General features: G+C 38.4%; 1 protein-coding gene across 8 annotated transcripts in view; it reads right to left on the bottom strand.

The window, feature by feature from the left end:
• LOC124427869 (dystrophin-like) overlaps positions 1 to 20,106 on the bottom strand; it is a 222,033-nt gene that overhangs the window by 194,443 nt on the left and 7,484 nt on the right. For 4 of the 8 annotated variants that reach the window (XM_046971253.1, XM_046971249.1, XM_046971252.1 and 1 more), the window contains exons 9-33: positions 19,686 to 20,081; positions 18,952 to 19,593; positions 18,085 to 18,207; positions 17,526 to 18,005; positions 17,270 to 17,430; positions 16,835 to 17,202; positions 16,393 to 16,745; positions 15,866 to 16,300; positions 15,627 to 15,779; positions 15,110 to 15,271; positions 14,353 to 14,655; positions 14,121 to 14,264; positions 13,814 to 13,984; positions 13,534 to 13,716; positions 13,348 to 13,464; positions 13,165 to 13,284; positions 10,744 to 12,165; positions 10,252 to 10,479; positions 9,659 to 10,174; positions 8,918 to 9,555; positions 8,434 to 8,581; positions 7,938 to 8,051; positions 7,684 to 7,860; positions 7,482 to 7,589; positions 7,294 to 7,408 (exon numbers count right to left, since the gene is read on the bottom strand). In XM_046971253.1, the coding sequence (XP_046827209.1) occupies positions 7,294 to 7,408; positions 7,482 to 7,589; positions 7,684 to 7,860; positions 7,938 to 8,051; positions 8,434 to 8,581; positions 8,918 to 9,555; positions 9,659 to 10,174; positions 10,252 to 10,479; positions 10,744 to 12,165; positions 13,165 to 13,284; positions 13,348 to 13,464; positions 13,534 to 13,716; positions 13,814 to 13,984; positions 14,121 to 14,264; positions 14,353 to 14,655; positions 15,110 to 15,271; positions 15,627 to 15,779; positions 15,866 to 16,300; positions 16,393 to 16,745; positions 16,835 to 17,202; positions 17,270 to 17,430; positions 17,526 to 18,005; positions 18,085 to 18,207; positions 18,952 to 19,593; positions 19,686 to 20,081 (7,777 nt within the window). The remainder of the gene's footprint in view (positions 1 to 7,293; positions 7,409 to 7,481; positions 7,590 to 7,683; positions 7,861 to 7,937; positions 8,052 to 8,433; positions 8,582 to 8,917; positions 9,556 to 9,658; positions 10,175 to 10,251; positions 10,480 to 10,743; positions 12,166 to 13,164; positions 13,285 to 13,347; positions 13,465 to 13,533; positions 13,717 to 13,813; positions 13,985 to 14,120; positions 14,265 to 14,352; positions 14,656 to 15,109; positions 15,272 to 15,626; positions 15,780 to 15,865; positions 16,301 to 16,392; positions 16,746 to 16,834; positions 17,203 to 17,269; positions 17,431 to 17,525; positions 18,006 to 18,084; positions 18,208 to 18,951; positions 19,594 to 19,685; positions 20,082 to 20,106) is intronic. The other 4 variants (XM_046971250.1, XM_046971254.1, XM_046971255.1 and 1 more) reach the window with 4 other exon arrangements.

The following is a 20,106-nucleotide window of genomic DNA, read 5'->3' on the forward strand; positions in this document are numbered from 1 at the left end:
CTACCGTTATCGCTCTCGATAAGCGAGAAAGATCATAGTTATCAACCGAGAGTAGACTAATCGAACGATCGATAGAACGAATTCGTCGCGTAAGAATTTACGATTATGGCCGCGTACTTGCCGTAAGATTAAATAAGGAAACTATAAATACGTAAAAGTTTAGTTTTATCGATAGAGAATTTAATTAGAGAAAAGGACATGGAAAATATACGAATTGATCTGCTTTTAACAACGAAACAAGAGGAAAACGGGTAAGCTTTAGAATCCTGACGAAGTAAAGCACCTTTGCTCGTGACACTTAATATTAACGAGGAATCCTGTAAATCTTTAATGAAACACGAGCTTTCGCTTAGGCCGCTAACAGCTTAATGCACTCCGGGCCAAACCCTCGTGACCAAGAGCCTTTACGTATCTTTCACGACTTAAAAAACGGGTGTTGCATGCACGCACACCCAAACAGGCCCGCAGAGATATTTATTTTCTTAATACTTACACGAGATATTTCATATCATCGAATCCATGTAAAACTCCACGCGTGATATATCGGAATTTCTGACACGTAGCTGTTACACTGTCACCCACTAAAAAGATAAATACGACGAGGAAACCTCGTTACACGGTTGACACGCGCGTTTCAAAAGTAATAAGACATAATATAACGATCGGTTTGTATCTTGTCGCGCGCTTCTCTCACCAAGAAATTCTTTTTCTATCCTCTCGTCGATATATCCCTTCTCCCTTTTTTTTCTTTTTTTGTTTCTTTTTTCGAAAAATACGAAAAAATCACAACTCGATAGAGAGAAATAAAAAAAGACGTAGATATGTATATAGGAGTTAATGGAAAGCGTCAGTACCGGTCGTCGACGGAAGAAACATCGGTGAACCGTCGTTACCCCTTGATCGTCCGGGGTCGTACTGTGTTTTACCCCGTCGCCCCTTCCTCGAGCCACCCGGCTATACGAGAGTGGTCTTCCAAGCGCAAGCGCCGTTTCCACGCGCCAGCGAAAACCTTCGCGAGTCGAGCCAGCACCAACACCACCGTATCACGGCCACCTCGTAGCCGGCATCATCACGGGGGTGCTCTCCCGCGGTCAATGTCACCCAACATCCCTGACTCGGGTTCCTGACACGGAGATACAGCCACTTTCGGTCCGTTCCGGCCGTTGGGACGTTTCTTTCTACGGCGACGTCAAACGTCGAAAAAGAGAAAAAAAGAAAAAGATGGAGGAGAACAAACTGCTACTCTTTTCGATTTCGACGAAATCGATAAGAAAAGTAAAATGGAGATAGATCTATCCTTTTTATTCGATTAACATTTCTCTCGTTACTCGAATGCTTTATTTCTTTTCGTGAAAGATTCCTTTCGCTTTCAACGTCTTACGAATTAATTAAATAAGCTCTGTTTGAATATAATTGAAAGTGAACATTTTTACGATCGTCAAAAGTAAAATGTGTGAACGAAGCCGTGTTCCCTCCCTCCCTCTCTCCTCTACTACGACTTTTGTTTCATGGTTTAACGATAACGCGATTTTTCTAGGATTTCCTTGGATTTCGCGTATGCCCGCATGAGAGAGAAGAAAACGCTAGGTCTCGAATGGAATTGGAGGATTTACGACGCGTCCCCGAGGAACACACTGATTTCAAATGTTTCTCGGCGTCTTTTCTTTCACATCTTTCTCTTCCATACCGTTCTCCTCTTATATTCTCCTTCCTCCGTTAGACACCTTCGACGATATCTGGTCGAGAAAACTACTAGTTCGAAGGATTCGTCACCCTCCGGTTATGAGCTTCCTCCTACCTACCTCTACCTATCTAGTCGCAATACCTATATATCTATTTCCCTTCGCATCCTTCTGTCTTATACTATAGTCTTATCGGGACTTTGATATCTTCTTCTATTCCATCCTAAGTATTCCCTCGTCGATCGATAATTATATCTTCCTTGGGAATAACGTGATCGATCACTGATCGTACCAGGGATGAGTCTCTTTTTTCCTTTATTTTTCCTTCTCTTCTTTTGTTGTTTTTTTCTTTTTCTTTTTCTTTTTTTTCCTTTGTTTTTCTTTTTTACCCAATTCAAATCAGAAGCGACGCTGACAAGTCAAGCACTTCGTCGCGATAAATTTACGTGGCGCACCTGCTACCATCCGTGGAACCCTCGCATATTCATCCTGAGGTAACACCGACGAGGGGACGAACCGTGAAAGAGTAAAGAAAGAAAACGCGGCGGAAGGAAAAAAGAAAAGAGAGAAGAAGAGAGGATGTCAACGAAAGTCAGGGATTTTTCAATATCCTATTATTCGTTCCGTCATGAGAGAGTGTAAGGGAGCCATACAGTTATGGAACAAACGTGTGCACGTTCAAACTATGCACGTCTGGAAATTAGAAATTGTCTTTAAAAAAGATCAAAATAGAATTATCGATTTATTTAACTAATTGGTTATCGAAATTTTATCCCTGAATATTCCTTTCCTATTTCTAACGAGTAAATAATAGTAAAAGTTTACAAAGTATTCCACGGCGATGCTTTATCTTTGCCTTCTCCTATCGTACCTGTATATCTACTCGCTTTGAAAAGATAAATAGATAGATAGAGAGAGAGAGAGAGAGAGAGAGAGAAAGAAAGGGACGGTCTCGCCATTAGACTATCATAAAGCACGCAAGTATAATAACGGTGAAAATGAATTAAATCTCGGCACGCAAACAAAACGGCCATCCGACTTTTGTCTCGTAGCAAACGTGTATAGACACAACGGGAACAATCGGCTGACAACTCTATCAATGAGAAAACGAAAGATCAGAGAGAGCTGGTCGTGGAGTTTGTAAATATCACATATTTTCGATCGTTTGTCAAGAATTCGTACCAAGACCTTCTCTTCCTCTTTGTCTCTTGATCAGCGCATGCGTCATTTACCATTAATCTTGTTCATTGTTCCCCTCTTTAGGTGGAAAGCCCGGATTCTGAAACTGCCTCGTACCGTTCTCTCCCTTCTCGCGCACCCTTCTTCTTGGCTTCGACTATTACGAGGGTGCCTTGTTCCAAAGTTTCTAGCGACAGAGAGAGAGATTCTTGGGATCTCGTCTATTAAGGATCGTATTTTCATTCACATTCAGAAGCATATCGTACGAAATTTCGCGTTGACCTGACGTCCGTGTTTAAATTTTCGAAGGAAACTTTCAAAATTTAATAACCGATTGATTTCTTTGAGAACCACTCTTTTTTCCCTCGTAAAAGATAATAAATAGAATGCTGATGTAAAAGGGAACGATTCGAATCTCGTTTATCGTATAAACTGTTAAGACCGACATAGAGTAAAATCAATGAAAAACTTGGCTTGACAAGAAAGGTAAATCGCCAAAGTACGACAAAGTACGACAAAGTACGTCCAAGTTTAAATGGTACAAAAGAGGGGGGGGGGGGGCGAATTTAAAGGAACAAAGTCCTCAGAGAAGCGGACAATGCACGAGTTTAAACGGAGCCTGATTAAACTAAAACCCTCTACCAATGAGATATTTCTCGAAGAATGTTCCACTCGGCAAGAGACGAAAGGCGTAGTCGCCTGCAAAAGTATCCGCGTAAGCGCAGAATCAAAGTTTCCCGAGCGCAACTAAGATATATCGGTGAGAGGAGAAAAATGTATATGTATGTGCGAGAACCAAGGGAAGAGGAGGTGATTGTACCTCTTCAGGAAATATCCTTTTTCACCCCGGTCCAAGAAGTTTTCCCCTGGGGACACGAGAGTCTCGAGTTAATTACGCCGCTTGGAACGTAGGAAGAAGGGAAGAAAAAACGAGAGAGGAAAAGACTCGGCGGCGTAGAGAACGAATACATTTGTAAAAAAAAAAAAAAAAAAAAGAAAGAAAGACAAGTCTAAAAAGAGAACTAATAACCGATAAACGATGAAGACGAGCAAATAAGTAAAATCGAAGTAGATGCGACACGCAAAACGATTCAAGGTTGGTTGTTTGGCAAACGCAAAGTCATCCCTGATGCTGACTTCCTTAACGGCTCTTGCGGGGGTTCCTCGGACCGCATTAGCAAGCTGGTTGCTTCCTATAGCGTGGCCACTAACTGCTTGCCCGTCTTAATGGACCGTTTTACTCTGACCGACCAGACGACCGACCACCGTCAGATTACAAGCTCGACCAACCGCCCGGTAGCTTGTGCCTGCGTTGAACCGACTTCTACCTCTGCTACCAAATCCCCCTCCGTCTCGTTCTCTTTCTCCCTTCTTCTACGCAAAGTTCAGCTTGATTGTCAGTATAGTAATGAACGTGGCTTAAACGCCAGCTACCAAATCAAGAAGCAACATACACTCTCTCTCTCTCTCTCTCTCTCTCTCTATCTATCTATCTATCTATCTATCTCTTCTGGTCCCTCGCTCGCCTTTTCTTGTCATTAGAGTCTCTAACGTAACAATCCCCTTCTATCCTTTTTCTCTTACCATGCTCGTAATTGCTAGGAATAATGTTGCCGAGTCCGCAATTGCTCGTAACCGTATTGATCTACGATGTTTACGGTCCACTGTATTCGCTCGGTGATCTCTTTGTGTTACGTTCAAATAATTTCCTCCCACAATGGTAACGCAAGCTAGTACACCTAGTAATTGCATCGATTTATCTCAAAGGTCTATGAGGATTCGTGCGTACAATGTTTACAATTAAACGTACTATATGCGCCTGCATGAATGGAAGGGATATGCGTTCGAAGTGATTTAAAAAGCTCATAGATTTCGCCGTCGACGGAAAAAAGATCCGCTGTATAATCGAGCGTGAGATAAGTCCTCGAGGAAATGATATAAAATGAAATTCTCTTTCTTTCGGCGAATTGGAGATCGGTTTTCTCGGAAATCCGATAAAAAGAAGAATCGCAAATGCAAATCCTTCGGAATAATAACAGTAACGCGCGTAGATTCTCGAATCTTTTTGTTCGCCCTTTTAAATATCGACACCAGATTCGATATCCGATCGAGAAAGAGTTCCACGCGGAGGGATTGGGACATCGAAGTCAAATAACGCATCCCATTTTCGATCGGTCAATAAAACTCGTTCGCTCGCAAACCAAGTTACAAACCAAAGGAAATAATCTATGTATAAGAGAAAGGAAGAAAAAAAGTTAATCCATCGTGCAGCACGTTGAACGTAACTTTAATCTTTTGGCTTTTCATTAAATTAACGCACGAAAGGAACTTTTGCGTATTTATTTCTCTTTCTCTCTCCCGTTTGTAAAGTTTCCAAAGTGATCGAACAAAATCATTGATACAATGGTTCCAATCGATATTCAAATTTTCTATATCGACGATCAATTAACATATAATTTTTTCGTCTTATCGGTCCTGAATAGAAAAGATCTATCTATTATTCTATTTTTCGCGCTTGCCTTTCCTCCTCGCAAAGCTACCTATTATCGTTCCCATTAGACAGAGCGAACGAGACTATAAAAACGTGATTATCATTGAAAACGTCATTATCATTGAAATCGCATTAATGAGAAGGGTTCATTGTTTATCGAGCTCTCGGCGATTCTATGATGAATCGGTAGAATGAGAGGAGGGAAAATAAAGAAAGCTGTGTCTGTCGCCAAGTGGATTTAGGTGAATAAATTTCTTCCCGTCGCATCCTCGGTCTCGAATGCCTCATTATCAGCCGCAATAACACCATACAAAAGGGGCAGAGAGAAGAGGAAGAGACTGTAAAATACGACGAAGAGACTTCAAATTTAAGGTCGATAAATACGATTAATAAATGCAATCTATTAGTAAAATACTTATTAAACGTTGCATGGTTGGCCGTAGAAATTTCATTCGATTGAATTTTAATAATACGTGCAACTTCTTGGATGAGTTCGAAACGGTTAAGCTAATTGCAATGGGGTAATGAATTCTCTCAGCGAGAGAAATAACCGGGAAATGAAATCGACTCAGTGAGTTGGAAACATCGAGTTTTGCTGTACTTACTTTCTACCTCGTCTTTCAACTTTGTCTATTCTTCCTTCTTCTCCAATATCGTGCACTTTATCATAATACTTTTTAAACACGAACACGGACACATAGTACTTTCAACGACGTAGTAATACGTTTCACATTGAAATATATTCGAGTCTACGATTGATTACTATTATAATTATCCTATATGCAACATTTTCTACTGAGTCGTTAACGTTGCCCCTAGTTGATAGACAACTCCTTCGCGCGTATGTATTAAAAAGAATCTCGAGGAAAGTTTCTTACCGACAGGTGGCGCTTGCTATCAACATTATCGACAAAGTATGGGGTGAGATCAACTTACAGGGGCAAAATCTTATATTTGTATAAACGATTTGAGAAAAATTATAAACGAATAGTATGACACCAGAGAAGAAATATATATATACATATATTTTTTTTTTCTTTTTTTCTTCTACTTTGAATATAGTCGAAGAAAAAAGGTTAAATATAGTAGCATGGATAGAAAAAAGGGATAAGCGAGATTATTAAGAAACATTAAGCATTCACACGTACGATCCTCTTAGATCTCGTTCTTCGTTGTTCTTCATCATTTTCCATCGTATTCCGAGCCACGCGCGCATGCAAAAAAAAGACGTCGTTAGGGTATTGAAGAATCGTCGTTACTCGTGACAACGTAAAAAATTACTATTAATATACAATTGTTCGAAGGACGCACGTATGATCGAATTATGAATCAGTTATTAATTAAAATCAAAAAGTTCGCGAAGCGAAAAGAAAAGTATAATCTCGTAAGCTCGGCACGGGCTAAGTGTGGCCACCGTTTGAGAAAAGCTTCATTGAGAAAGGGGCCACACACGTACAGAAAAACATTATTTCGGCCATCCTTCCAGCCCCTGTCTTTTGGCCCCCTTTTCTTCCATCAACGCCCGAAACCACCGTAACAAATTAGGTAGAGGCGTACACGTGCGACGTGCGACGTGCGACGTGCGACGTGCAAAAGGAAACAGCGCGTACGACGCGTCACTAATGTATGGCACGACAACGAAACATGCTACCCACGACTCGATGGAGGCTTTCTTGCGGTACCAATGAAATTTCACGGCTGTGAGCCTGTGAAATGGAGCGAGAGATGAGAAGCGATAAGGAGGACAATAAAAACCACAAGAAAAACAGCGACGACATCGTCGTCGTCGACTGGAATGAGACACGTTTCGACATAATCAAAAAAAAAATTATATATATATATATATATATATATATATATCGTCTTTTTGCAAAATATAAAATAACCATCGCTTGCAATGTAATACATTCGTAGAAATAAAAAAATCTTGTAATCACTTACGTTTAGGTTCTACCATAGTTGGATCCGGTAAAGTAGTAGTTACAACTTCTCGATTTTGACCGTCGCTAAAGTTCTTCACAAACTGCCAATCTTCTCTCAATTTCTTTAACTTTTCCTACAACGCAAAAATTGTATTAATAACAATGCTTAAGGTCATCGTTATTAGTACTAGCAGTTATTAAACTCACTTGAAGTTCAATGGATATTGGTTGTTTGGCCGCTTCACACTCCTTTTCCAAATTGGTATAATTCTCCAAAACGTCTTTTACTTCCATCTCGCGATCCACGACATTAAGCTATAGACACCATCAAAACGAATAATAATACTTTTGTAATATTTCTTTCGTTTTCTCTCCAACGTTCTCAAACACGCGCAATTAATAAACTTACCCTAATATTATCAACTACTTCGGTTCGCTCGTTCTGCGGCAGCTCCTGCGCGATATTTAATCTCGTACGGACCTCCATAATCCATGTCATTACGGTGTCCAAACAGCTGATATATTTCTTTAAAGAAGTAAGCTTACTTTCGACATACTCACGATGGCTCGAAAGATTCGATTTTGCCTAATAAGGAAGAATATGATAAATCGATGGATAAATCGATGGATAAACCATAAACTGACTATTAGAATCGACTATACCTTATCCATATCGGCTAAAAGTTTACCATACACATCTTCCCCTCGATGATTACTTTGCTGATTCATAAGTACCTGCGTATCCCTTTTCCGCGAAGAAAGTTCTTCTTCTCTCGCCTTAAAAATAATTTTCACGCGTGAAACGATCGATATTTAATATACACGTTATAATTAATAAAACGAGACAAATATGAAGAAACTACGCGCATCGGAACGTGCATACGTAAGATAAACAGGAGTGAGAGTTTAATGCTATTTATATCTTGGCACACTTTCGCCTGCGCAGTCAAGTCATGAAATTTGGCGATATTATTAGGACGCATCGTAGTTCTTTTAATTGTAATACAAGATGAAATTTTGCATCGTTGTTGGAGAAAACGTCAAACATTTCATTACGGAATTGCAACGACCTTATCCATTTTCCCGTATTTAACGATTTAACGATTACGAGGTAAAAGAGACAAGTCATCGGTGAAAGATAATAATCGTCGTTACGTACCTTAATCAAGGACAATCTTATTGAAAGGGACGTCTCGTCCGATGGATTAGCCATAGATAGTAGCAACGAATTCACTTGCTCTATTATGTGATAAGTAGCCTTCGTAATCCTACTCTCGCTTGAGACCTTTCTTTCCATTGCCAAGTTTCTTCAAAATAGATCAATTTTGTCAGTACGATTGATAAGAATGTTTAAATGAAATAATTGCAATCGCCGCGAAGACGTTTAATCGAACGCAACATTGTCCATTTCAAATCGAATCGCTAAAGGGGCAAATAAGAACGATAAAATGATTCGAGCTATTTTGTGCCGAGGGACATTGAAAAAAAATCCTACGTGTCAACGTGGATTTGTTATCGAAATTACGTCGACATATGGTGCACGTATGAATATATTCGTAAATGAAAAATTATTTATTTCTTATTCCTCGCGGATTTATTCGGCGAATGAAAAAGCGGTTCGAAAGGAAAAACCTGTTGCGTACCTTTCTTTGTATGCATTGATTTCAGCCAATAAACGATGCCATTTATGTTTGATATTCTCGATCGTATTATGCAATTCTGCAACATCTTCGGAAGAGGCTCGACTCGATATATCCGCATACGAAGCATTTATGTTGTTCTTGGTTCTTTGCATGCGCGAAACTTCTTGCTCTAGCTCGAACATTTTCGTTTTCGATACCTTGGAATAGGGGAGCGAAAGTAATTTTTTTAACGCGTCCTCGCTTTTTTCCAACCACTCGGAAAAGGCGCGACACATATTTTGAAGTTCGTTCCATGTTTCGAAGCATTTACTCCAACGATTATATCTCTCGATATAACGTTCGTTGATGCTACTCCAATCGCCGTACAATTTTTCGATCAAACACTTAACGTGCTCCACCTGCTCCTTTTTCGATTGGCGAGCAATGCTTTCCGACGCAGAACTCAATTCGTCCAAGTTCGTTTTGAGTATATTTATCGCATTACTTATCTTCTTTAAACACTCTTCTTGATTGCCAAATAATTCGTAGTCCTTGCCATTCAATGGAGCAGAGTTTAAAGATCTCGACACGGTCGACGTTGCATCTTTTATTTTGTTGGCTCTCGCTATAATATTTTGAGGATTGGGTCCTCCTACGTCCTGAGAGGAAAAAAGGAAAAAAAAAGACACATCACAGTTAGTATTACGCCGTGACGATACACGATTTATATATGTGTGAAGCACTTGATCATCGTATACCTACCAATTCCATCTTCTTATCGGTCACGTGCTTATCCTTATCCTTGCTACCACTGTATCTTTTAAATTGCGAACTGATCTCTTGCCACTTGCTGTTGATGTTATAACGAGTGCTTTCGGAAAATGCAACGTTGAATCGTTTCAATTCTACGCTGAGCTCGTTAAACTTATGAATCAATTCTTGCTTCGCATCAAACTCGACGGTGAACGATTCGAGCTGTCCCTCGTAATTATTAGCCTCTTCTAATTTTTGCGGTACGTCTCTGAACCACTCCTCGAACTCAACGAGTATTCTATTGTACTGTCTCAATATTTCCTCGGCTCTTTGAGCTTGGTTACGCCGTGACTCGGTTTCCGTCATCACCTGATGCCACTTGCTTCTTAATTTATCTTGAAGTTCGTTATTTATTTTCTCTGCGCGTACAGGATCCAACGTATGGACCGTCATAATTAAACCGTCACCCTTGCTAATCAATGCCGCGGCGTCGGGAGCAAGCATACTAATTTCGCCCTTAAGTGTCTGCAATTCGTTTGATGAGTAACTTAAATACGATCAAATTTTACTTTGATCATCAAAGTTTTAATATAGAAACGAACCTCAAGACGTTTCGTAGGATCCTTTTCATTGCTGATACTAGTAATAGTCATCAAAATGACGTCCATTCTGTTCAACATCAATTGCGCCGATCGTTCAAATTCCAAAATTCTTTTTTCTAAATTAGCTCTAGACGAATTTGAAAAATTACTGTACGACCTTTTCTCACCGTAAGCTCTCTGCTGTTCCGTTTTCTGTTGCAATACATGTTGCGAGTTTTCGAGCTTTATCTAACAAAAAAGAAAATGTTTATTATATGAAATGAGGATGTATCATTGAATGAAAATGATATGAAGAAGGATATCATCTTTGAGAGTTAAATCGTATTAGTCAACCTGGAAAATGTCATTGATTAAGGGAGAAGAGGAAGAGCTAACGTAAATCGTTATGCGATAGTATTATTTCTGGCCTAACGATACACGCGTCATATTTTTTTTTTTTTTTTTTTTTTTGCCAAAACCTTCAAAATTTCTTTTGCCGACCATTAAAATTACCTTGTCCAAGAGGTGCTCAACATGCTCTCCCAAATTAGGATCTTCTCCTTCGGAACTAGAACTAGCTACATCGATTTCTGTATCGTCGGAAAATATCAATGCATCGTCCGTCTCCTTGTCGCTCCCGTAGAAGCTTTCGCAATCCTCCAGCGTATCGTCTTTCGAAAAACTCTTAACGCGCTTTAACAAAGGAGATTTTTTATATAGCCTCTCTAGATCGTAAGTCGGCGCTCTCGTTGCTGTCTCCTCTCGTTCATCCTTCTTTTTAATCGTATTCTCGTGAAAATCGGCCATTTTATTATTTTCATTTTTTTTCAAAATCGAACAATTGGTCTTCTTGTCGTCTAAAATCAAATATTCCGCGACACTTTCCTTATCCCTCAAGGGACGACTAGCCGCCGTTGTTTCCACCTTGTGCGATTTATTATCCGATACGTGCCTCGGACTTTGCACGCGATCCTTGATTCTAGATTCTAAAGCATTGTGAACGTTCGACGTAGTCGAATTACTCTCGTCATTCGTATCCAATTTAAGGGTAAGCTTTTTAACGTTCCACACGTTGCATGGCTCGGCGACCGATATCTTCTTCTTCAAAATCGGTATCAGTTCTTTCTTCCTACCAACGATCCCGCTATTAATACCTATCGCCGTGGATACTTTATCTCTGCTATCTCTATCCTCCGTATCCGTGTCTATAGATTCGGGCTCCGTCTCGGTATCTTCGACAATTTCTACCCTTTCCACGGCTAATGGTATAAGACCTACGCTGACATTAGCGCTCGGTAAAATGACATGATCCTCGGGAGACGCTACCGATTTGACTATTTCCATTTCTTTCACTTCTACGATACGAAAAGGATTCGATTGTACGTTCGACGCATGAAATGGTTTCGATTCCGTAGCAGTCAACGTATTGGTGGACACTTTAAAGAACAAAGTACTATTTTTCGACAAGAAAAATTCTTCCTCGTCTGGCGTACATGTTTGCGCCATGTCGCAGGACAAGAAACGAGTATCGCGCATATCGTCGATGCGTACGCTTTGAGGCTGAGAAGTTTGCACGACGTCGGGTATCGAGCTCATGTCCAATTTACGTCTAACAGCTTTGTTAACGTCTACGATTCTAGTTTTCACCTTGTCCGACTTTGTTGAAGATTTTCTACTTCGATGCGGGATCTCGATGGGCGAACTTTCGGGCGTCCTAATGATCGCACATTGATTGTCATCGAATGCTGGATTAAGATAACCGATTCCGTATACTTCATTGTTCTCATCCAATAAACTTTTTTCCTTTTTAACTAAATATACCGAAGTCTGTTCCGATTTCTTAGTTAACTTTTCATTCCCGTAATTGTCTCTCCCCTTATTATTGTTCTTCTTACTTCTCATTAATAAATTCTCTTTCATTTTGTAGATCCGTTCCTGTGAAAATATGATACGTAAAATGGTTTCATCGAGAGATGACGGTTAGATGTAGTAGCATGTTAATGAAGTGATAATATCAAGCATGACCAAGTGTAGGAAGCGACAATGCGTTTCATTGTGCAAGTGTAAAGCCGAAATCCTTGCGTTTATCCATCACCGATGCAAGAATCTATATGTTCACTTTCATAATCTCTTTTATCGTAGTCTTTCTTGAAGCTTCTTCGTGAAATATAAAAGTCCTGATAGAAGGGGAGAGACAATATATGTATATATATATATATACACATACGCGCGCACACACACACGCACGCACACACGCACGCACACGCACACAGACACATATACAGAGAAAGAGAGAGAAAGAGAGAGAGAGAGAGAGAGAGAGAGAGAGAAAATAATGATGGCAAATACGTGTAATATTGTCCATTCACCAAAGAATTGTACAAAGGATTGTACAAATCGCGTGATACATTATTTACATAGGCGGAGCCACCTCTTGGACGGTACGACATTAAGCGACTTGATACATATGTATTTGCATACGATCAAACAAAAATTATTACAATGTCGATTAAAGATCTTATATACAATATACGAAAGAAAGGTCGAAATATAAATCGTGATCGAAATGAAACGTAAGATACGCATAAACGTTCTAACCTATAGCATAATATACGTTTGTCTGGTACGAAAAAGTCTTTGAACGATAGTACGCAAGCCAAGTTATCCTTTCATCCTACATACGTATGAGGGTTCTACTACTAGTGATAATATAGAGATTTATGAATATTAATCGGAAAAATTCTTTAAAAAAGATATACGTAATGGTACTATGAAGCACAAGCATTACATATACCAAACGTTAAAAAGTGTATAAAGCAAAGGTACAAGCCATGAGTGAATAAGCAGTGCATGATAAACGTTCAAATTCAAAATTCTAGATAAGAGATTATATCATTGTACCGTATCATTATTATAATATAATATATCACATACTTGGATTTTATTAGAAATTTCTTCCCACTTATCACATACTTCAGCTATTTTCGGGTAAAAGGCGTAACGTTGAAGTTGACTAACTTTAGGCTTGGCTTCTATTATTTCACTTTGTATAGCCTAATGGAATACAAGAGAATTGTATAATTCCAATCATATTAAACAAGTGTACACGTGTTTTACCTTGCATTGTTCGAAGTGGTATTCCGTCAATTGTTCCATTGGGATCGCGTCTAATCTATTTAATTTCTCTTCAGCTTGTAACAACCACGCCTTTATCTCGTCGACATTTGGTTCCTCCTTACGCGAAACAAATAATTAGACTAAGATTAGGGTACAAGATTAATGTCATAAAAAAAAAACATATACCTCTGAACTATTGCAAAGACGTAATCTTCTCTCTGTATTCGCTAATTTAACCAAAACGTCCGATAATTTTTCCTTCAGTTGCTCGAGATACGAAGAGTCGCAGAGCTTTAAGAACTCGTCCTGCGATCTTAACAATTTATCTTTCACGACGTTCAATTTTGGTATAACCTCTGTCAGAGTTTCCTAAAGAAGCGTAGACAATAATTCATCAAATCATCCCGACAAGCAATTATTCGAATACCAGCTTTTATAGTTATTCCGTATATTTTCAATCCCATACCCGCACGTATATCGCATTAACAGGTAGATCAGGCATATTCTTTTGTGCATCCAATTCCTTGTTGATACTATCCAGTGATATATTCATGTAGGACAAACTTTTATATATATCACGAGACAAATCTAACGCTGTTTCTAATATCGACTTTGACTCGGTTATCTGTAGTCCAAGCTATAATAATGACAAAAGTAAGTATTCGGTTTCAATTCTGGAATAAACCTACAAGTAATTGATTATACGTGTGTATATAGATATATATATATATATATATATATATATATATATACACGCACACGCGCGCACACACCTTGTTATACAATTCTTTTAAAGTGTCAATTTTTTTCGAAAACTTCTCCGGTTCACTGACACTTCTCTCTTCGACTAATTTTCTACCAGCAACTATAATGTTCTCGATCTCGCTTTTAATTTCGCTTAAAGTTTGATAGAATCTCTGCAAAACGAAATATGACTTTACAATTTCTAAACCGACTACTCTAGAAGAAACATTCAAACCGATGAACGAGTAATGATCATGTTACCAGGCAATGTTTGAGTTGTCCTTCGATAACTTCCGGATCTTCTGATGATAATTCCAACAGACACGTTGCCTCTTCTATACCTCGAAGTTCTCTCAAAGCTCGAGAAAGTCTAGGTTCCAAATTGGTGGAACAACGAAAACGTTGAAACTTTTTCTGAATTTCGGAGAATTTTTGCTCAATCAGAGTCATTTGTTCTTCGAGTCTGTGCGCAGCCTCCTCTTTGCCGGACGATTTATACGTTTCAATTTGCACCGTCATTTCCTTAACCGTAGCACTTTGATGTTCCATTTCTTGCATCAATTTCTGCGAGCATGTTACGAGTAGACGTATAAAATTGATGCTCGATACTTAACAATTCTCCTTGTAACGCGTTAACGGGTCTTGTTGGTATTGTATAAAACTAACGAACTAACTTAACTATAACGAGGCACAACAACTTTGGCTAAAAATAATCGTAACGTCATGCTATCTATGAGTAAAATCGTCCGTAAAATTTGACACACGTACATAAGTATTGCGTAACATGTATGTATTAAATTTGAAGCATTAAAGGAGATCGTGATATCTTGTTAAAACACACCTTTTCGATTAGCGGGGAGGGGAGAAAATGTAACATAGTCAAACGTGATTTGAACGTGATACAAAAAAAAAAAAAAAAGAAAAGAAAAGAAAAAAAAAGAAAAAAAAAAGAAAAAAAGAAAACGTGTCGAGTAATATCACATAAAACATATAAAAAAAGAAACAAGATAGAACAGACCTGATAATCATGTGGCAAATCATCGGCAGTGAGATCGCAGTCAAGGCGTGCAGTTAGTACAGAGTCTACTTGCGTTAGGGAGTGCTGAAGAGCAAGAATTCGCCCTTCCGATTGTTGCGCTTGCTTCACCGATCCTTCCAACAGCTTGGCTCGCTGACCTGCCTACTCAAAAGAAAACTCTATCTTTCTGCTTAACTTCGAAGAAGCTGATCTAATTATTCTCAAGTTTTTCGTTATTACGAGCATCAATCAATTATTTTCTTAACATAAAACAACGATATCTCTCATTAGTACATACATATTATTCCATGCGATTGTACGTATTCATGTTCGATATGAATTCATATACGAGCTAAATTTTGTTTACAACACAATTTCCTTGCACATATTTTCTTTTCACATTCCAAGCTTTTTTCAACGTATACAATTCATTGAATTACTATGAGCCTCCGATGATATTGATCATCAGGCGCATATGTACCGCAAAAGATAGAAAAAGAAAAAGAAAGAGACATACCTGTCCGTTTAGATTTTCCCAACGATTTGTTAAATCTTCTACATCCGTTTGTATAGACTGTGTCATGATGTTACTATCGATGAGTTGCTTACCAATTTCTTGAATTTTTTCTTGTCTAGACTCTGGATGATTTCTTATATAATTTTCCAAATCCTTTTAACAAACGTTTATAATTATTATAACGCTCCAATTTGAGGATAAATGAATATTAGATAATTGTAAAATTCATTGAAACTCACGTCAAGCTCCTCCGAGATTTCCTCCGCGTCGGCGGCACACTTGGTCGATTTTTTTAATCTTTTCTCCAACTTATCCAACCAATCACTCTCCTGAGCAACCAAGGCACGAAATTCTCCGTACTCGTGTGTAGCATTCTGCAGGTGTCTATAGCGCTCATAAATACGATCCGTGACGTCCGTCCAACGAGCATTTAAGAAAGTGAACCGCCTTCCTAGTTCTTTCACGGAGGAACCTTCCGAGCTTAGAAGTTTATCGTTTCCCATTTCATTTAAATTTCTAAATTCTTCTACCCGTTTATCGATCTTGTCTTTTAACGTCTGATATCGGCCACGAACTTGAAAAAGTTCAACCGACGAAGTTATTTTAATGTCACCTGGTATATCTTTCTCCAACTCCGATAACCACTTGGTAAAGTCATCGATACCGTTTACAATCTGATCATTTAAAATGATTTCAAAGATTAATGTAACACAAGAGTAGACGTTATCAACGAGCAAAGGAAAGCTAAGGGATCAGATCAACTCACCTCGTCGTTCTTCTTCAAAGCGGCTTCGTATTTATCAATCAAACTTTTAACATCGTCCGTAACCGCGTTCCACTTGCACGAAATATCTTCAACTTTGTTATTCAATACACTGGCAAAGTTAGGCTCCGAGTTTTCAAGCAACTTGTTCGTAGATATCTGAAGAGCCTCTACTTTCGGTTTCGTTTCGTCTATTTCTCGAGAGAAAGCCCGTAACTGTTCTAATTTATATTCCGTCATTTTGATGTCGTTCAAATCAATATTTTTCGATATTTCTTCGAGATGCGCCATCGACTTGTCGAGCCAGCTTTCAAGTGTACTAAGCTCCTTGTCGAACGTCTCTAACAATTTTATATCTACGAAACATGTTATAACATATGTTACAATATAGATCGAGATATCTACAATTTTATTAATGGACATCGGTACTTATAATTTTGACTACCTCTTAAAAGATTTTGTTGTCTTTCTTCCAATATTATAGGAATATCGCTCCATTTTGTATTAAGATCTTGCAACTCGTTTCTCAATATTTGCGCTTGAGAATCGTCGTTCGTTTTCGTTATTAGCTCATGACCGGTTGAATTTACGTAATCAAACGTATCTTGATAATTTTTCAAGGTATTATCAAGATCTTGAAATTTTTTAACTTGTTCTTCCATAGTCTTTTTGTCAGATATAATCGTATGTTCGGATAATAATACACTCTCGATATTGTTGACGAACGTTATAAGATTCGTGATAGATTCGGTATATTTCTTTGGTGGTATTTTTTCAATCTTATCAGTTATTTCGTTAAGCCGATCGGACAATCTAACATTTAATATACTTGCGTGAATAAATAAAAAGATATTCCAATAATAAAATAACATTTACTCACAATTTCTGCACTTTTTCCCAATCAGAGAACAACGTTTTCGTGTCGGCCTCTAATTTATTACTTTCATCTACTACCGATTGATTCTTCTCTAAGAGTTCTTTGGCTTTGTCAACTAATTTTTTAACACGCTCGTCATGAGATTTCATCGATTTCATTTTTACCTAAATAAATTGACAAAAACACGATAAAAAATATATAAACGATTTCAAACGAATAGATGAAATCTTCGAGAACGTAAACTACGCTCCCTCCTTACCCTGAAAATATCTATTTGATTATTCGCTTTATTCGTCTCGAACCATTTGGTATAACTATCTAACATCATATTTAAGCTATCCAACTCGTTACGAAATTTCTTTATTTCCTCCAAGTAAGCTATGCGATTTCTTATTTCTTGTAGCCGATTACTCGTTGCCGACCAGCAATGTTGTATATCATCTAATTTCTTTTTCGCGTCCTCGCTCGATTCATTCGTATTTTCCAGTTCTTCCACGAGCCTTTTTCCCAACTCGAGAACCTTATCGTATTCGCTTTTGTGAACCTCTATGTCTGCCAATGTATCCTCGTAAACGACTTTCTTCTCGTCGACGCTCAATTCGTCGAAAACGCCCTCGGATCGGCCAATCTCCAAATCGATGTAATCGAGCCATTTGTAAAGTCCAAGAAGCGCAGATTCGAATTCGTGTTTCGTTGTATTATCTAAACGTCGTTTTTTCATATCGCTCTGAGGTGTCGACTAAAGTAACAAAGCTAATGAGAACGATCTTATATTAACGAGATAGAACGAATTTTTATTATTTTTCTCTATGACGTACCGTTGCGGCGATCTCTTCTTTATAAGCGATACTCGTTACTGTCTCCGACATCCATTCGTTATTACTGATAATAGTCGTGTCCCTCTCGGACTTTAAATCGAATTCAAAACCGGAGCTAGTGATCTAAACGCGTTATAAAAGAAAACAAACAACACGTATTTACGTTATATTCCATCGAAATCGGAGAGCAACGTAGAACGATTTTTGCGCTAAACGTAGCTACACCTGTTAATTAAAATTAAATAATATCTGCTCGGAGATTCTCATCGCAATAACTAAGCATCGATGAGTATTACTACGATTACTACAAGACACACAAAAATTAAAAAAAAATTAAAAAAAAAAAAAAAAAAAAAAAAAAACAGCCTCTAAACCACAATAATTTTATTATAAATGCAATACAAAAATCCGATTTATATTTTTTAGATCAACGGTTTCGTGAAATTCTCGCTTTGCTCAAGTGCAAAAGTGACGGTTATACAAGATATTGATTACATCGTTCACAAATATTTTCTTCTACACAAAATAACAAACAAGCAAGTTCCATTTTAACGTCCGACCATCACGAAGAATCAAAATATATCATTTCGATCACAGTGTGCATCATGTAGATCGTCCTAAATGGCTCCACGACATAAGAATATAATAAAAAAATATTAATATCAATAAATTAAAATAAGGCAGAAAAAATCGTTTGCGTATACTTTCTAAGATGAAATAAATATCGCAAAGGTTGGATCAAATAATAATAATAACAACAACAACGATAGTAATAATGATGATGATGATGATGATGATGATGATGATGAAAAAAGAATGAATCAAATTGACTGTTTAATTGTAATATTCTGCAGATGTATTCTTTACCCTTTGGCTCTGAACTTCCATAATTTGTCCAACAGCGTCCCATCGATCCTGCAAATTCTCAATTTTTTCTAACATATTGACGCTATCGGGAGAAGATCCTTGATTATCCAACTCTAGCATGGACTCTTGCAAGGATATTACTTTCTTTTGATTTAGATCCATCTCCATTTTTAATATTTGCAATTTTCTTATTCTCTCTAGTACCTCGCCGATCTCACTAGCTGGATTAGCTTCCATTTGCTTGAGCGTAATCTCCGTTTCATTTAACCAAGCAACTAACTTTTTATGATCATCGATAATAGTTTGCCAGAGCAAAGAAAGAGACTGAAGTCGTTGACGTCTCTCCTCTTTCCATTGACAAATGTGAGCCCATCGTTCTCCTAGAGCCGATAATTGATCTTCCATTTCCGTATAGACTGCCTCCGAGTTTTCTTCGTCCACGACAACCACGATATTTCTCATACTATCTACGACATCCTGTTGCGCCTTTATATCCTGTTCTAATTCATTCAATCGCTTTATCTGTTCATCTAGACTAGATTGATTCAATTCGATCGCAGCCATTAAAGAAATTCTATCTTCGGTTTTCGTCAACCATTGTCTCAGCGCATCGATCTGCGCCTGCTGCATTTGCATCAAGACCTATATCGGAAGATCGTGTCATATAAAAAAAAAAAAAAAAAAAAAGAGAAAGAACATCTAAAAGATGATCAACATTAATGGGAAATGCAAACCTCGTGGATTCTGGTCTGCGTATCCATCGCTCTCATTCGAAGTCCCTCCCATCGCGAATTGAGAAGCGACATTTGAACGCGTACCTCGTGCTCTTCGTCCTTGTGCAAACCACCCTCCGCTAACAATCTCGCACCTTCCTCCAAAACGGCACCGACGCCATCCTGATGCCCCGTCAATTCTATCAAAAAGGCTTCGTGATCGTGAAACTGTTGCTTCAACGTTTCCAAACTCGTTCCGAGTTCTGGCGCGTGATTCAACTTATCCTCAGCCTCTAACAGCCACGTTAAAACTTCTTCGAGAGCAACCTGATAACCGCCGAGTTCAACTGAAACGTTCGTCGCTAGACTCATCGGACGTGACGTTGGCATTCCAAAAGTTGACAAAGACAACGTGTTCTACAATGGAGATAAATTCAAACTA

This window comes from Vespa crabro, chromosome 11 (genome assembly GCF_910589235.1).
Source record: "Vespa crabro chromosome 11, iyVesCrab1.2, whole genome shotgun sequence".
Lineage (NCBI taxonomy): Eukaryota > Metazoa > Arthropoda > Insecta > Hymenoptera > Vespidae > Vespa > Vespa crabro.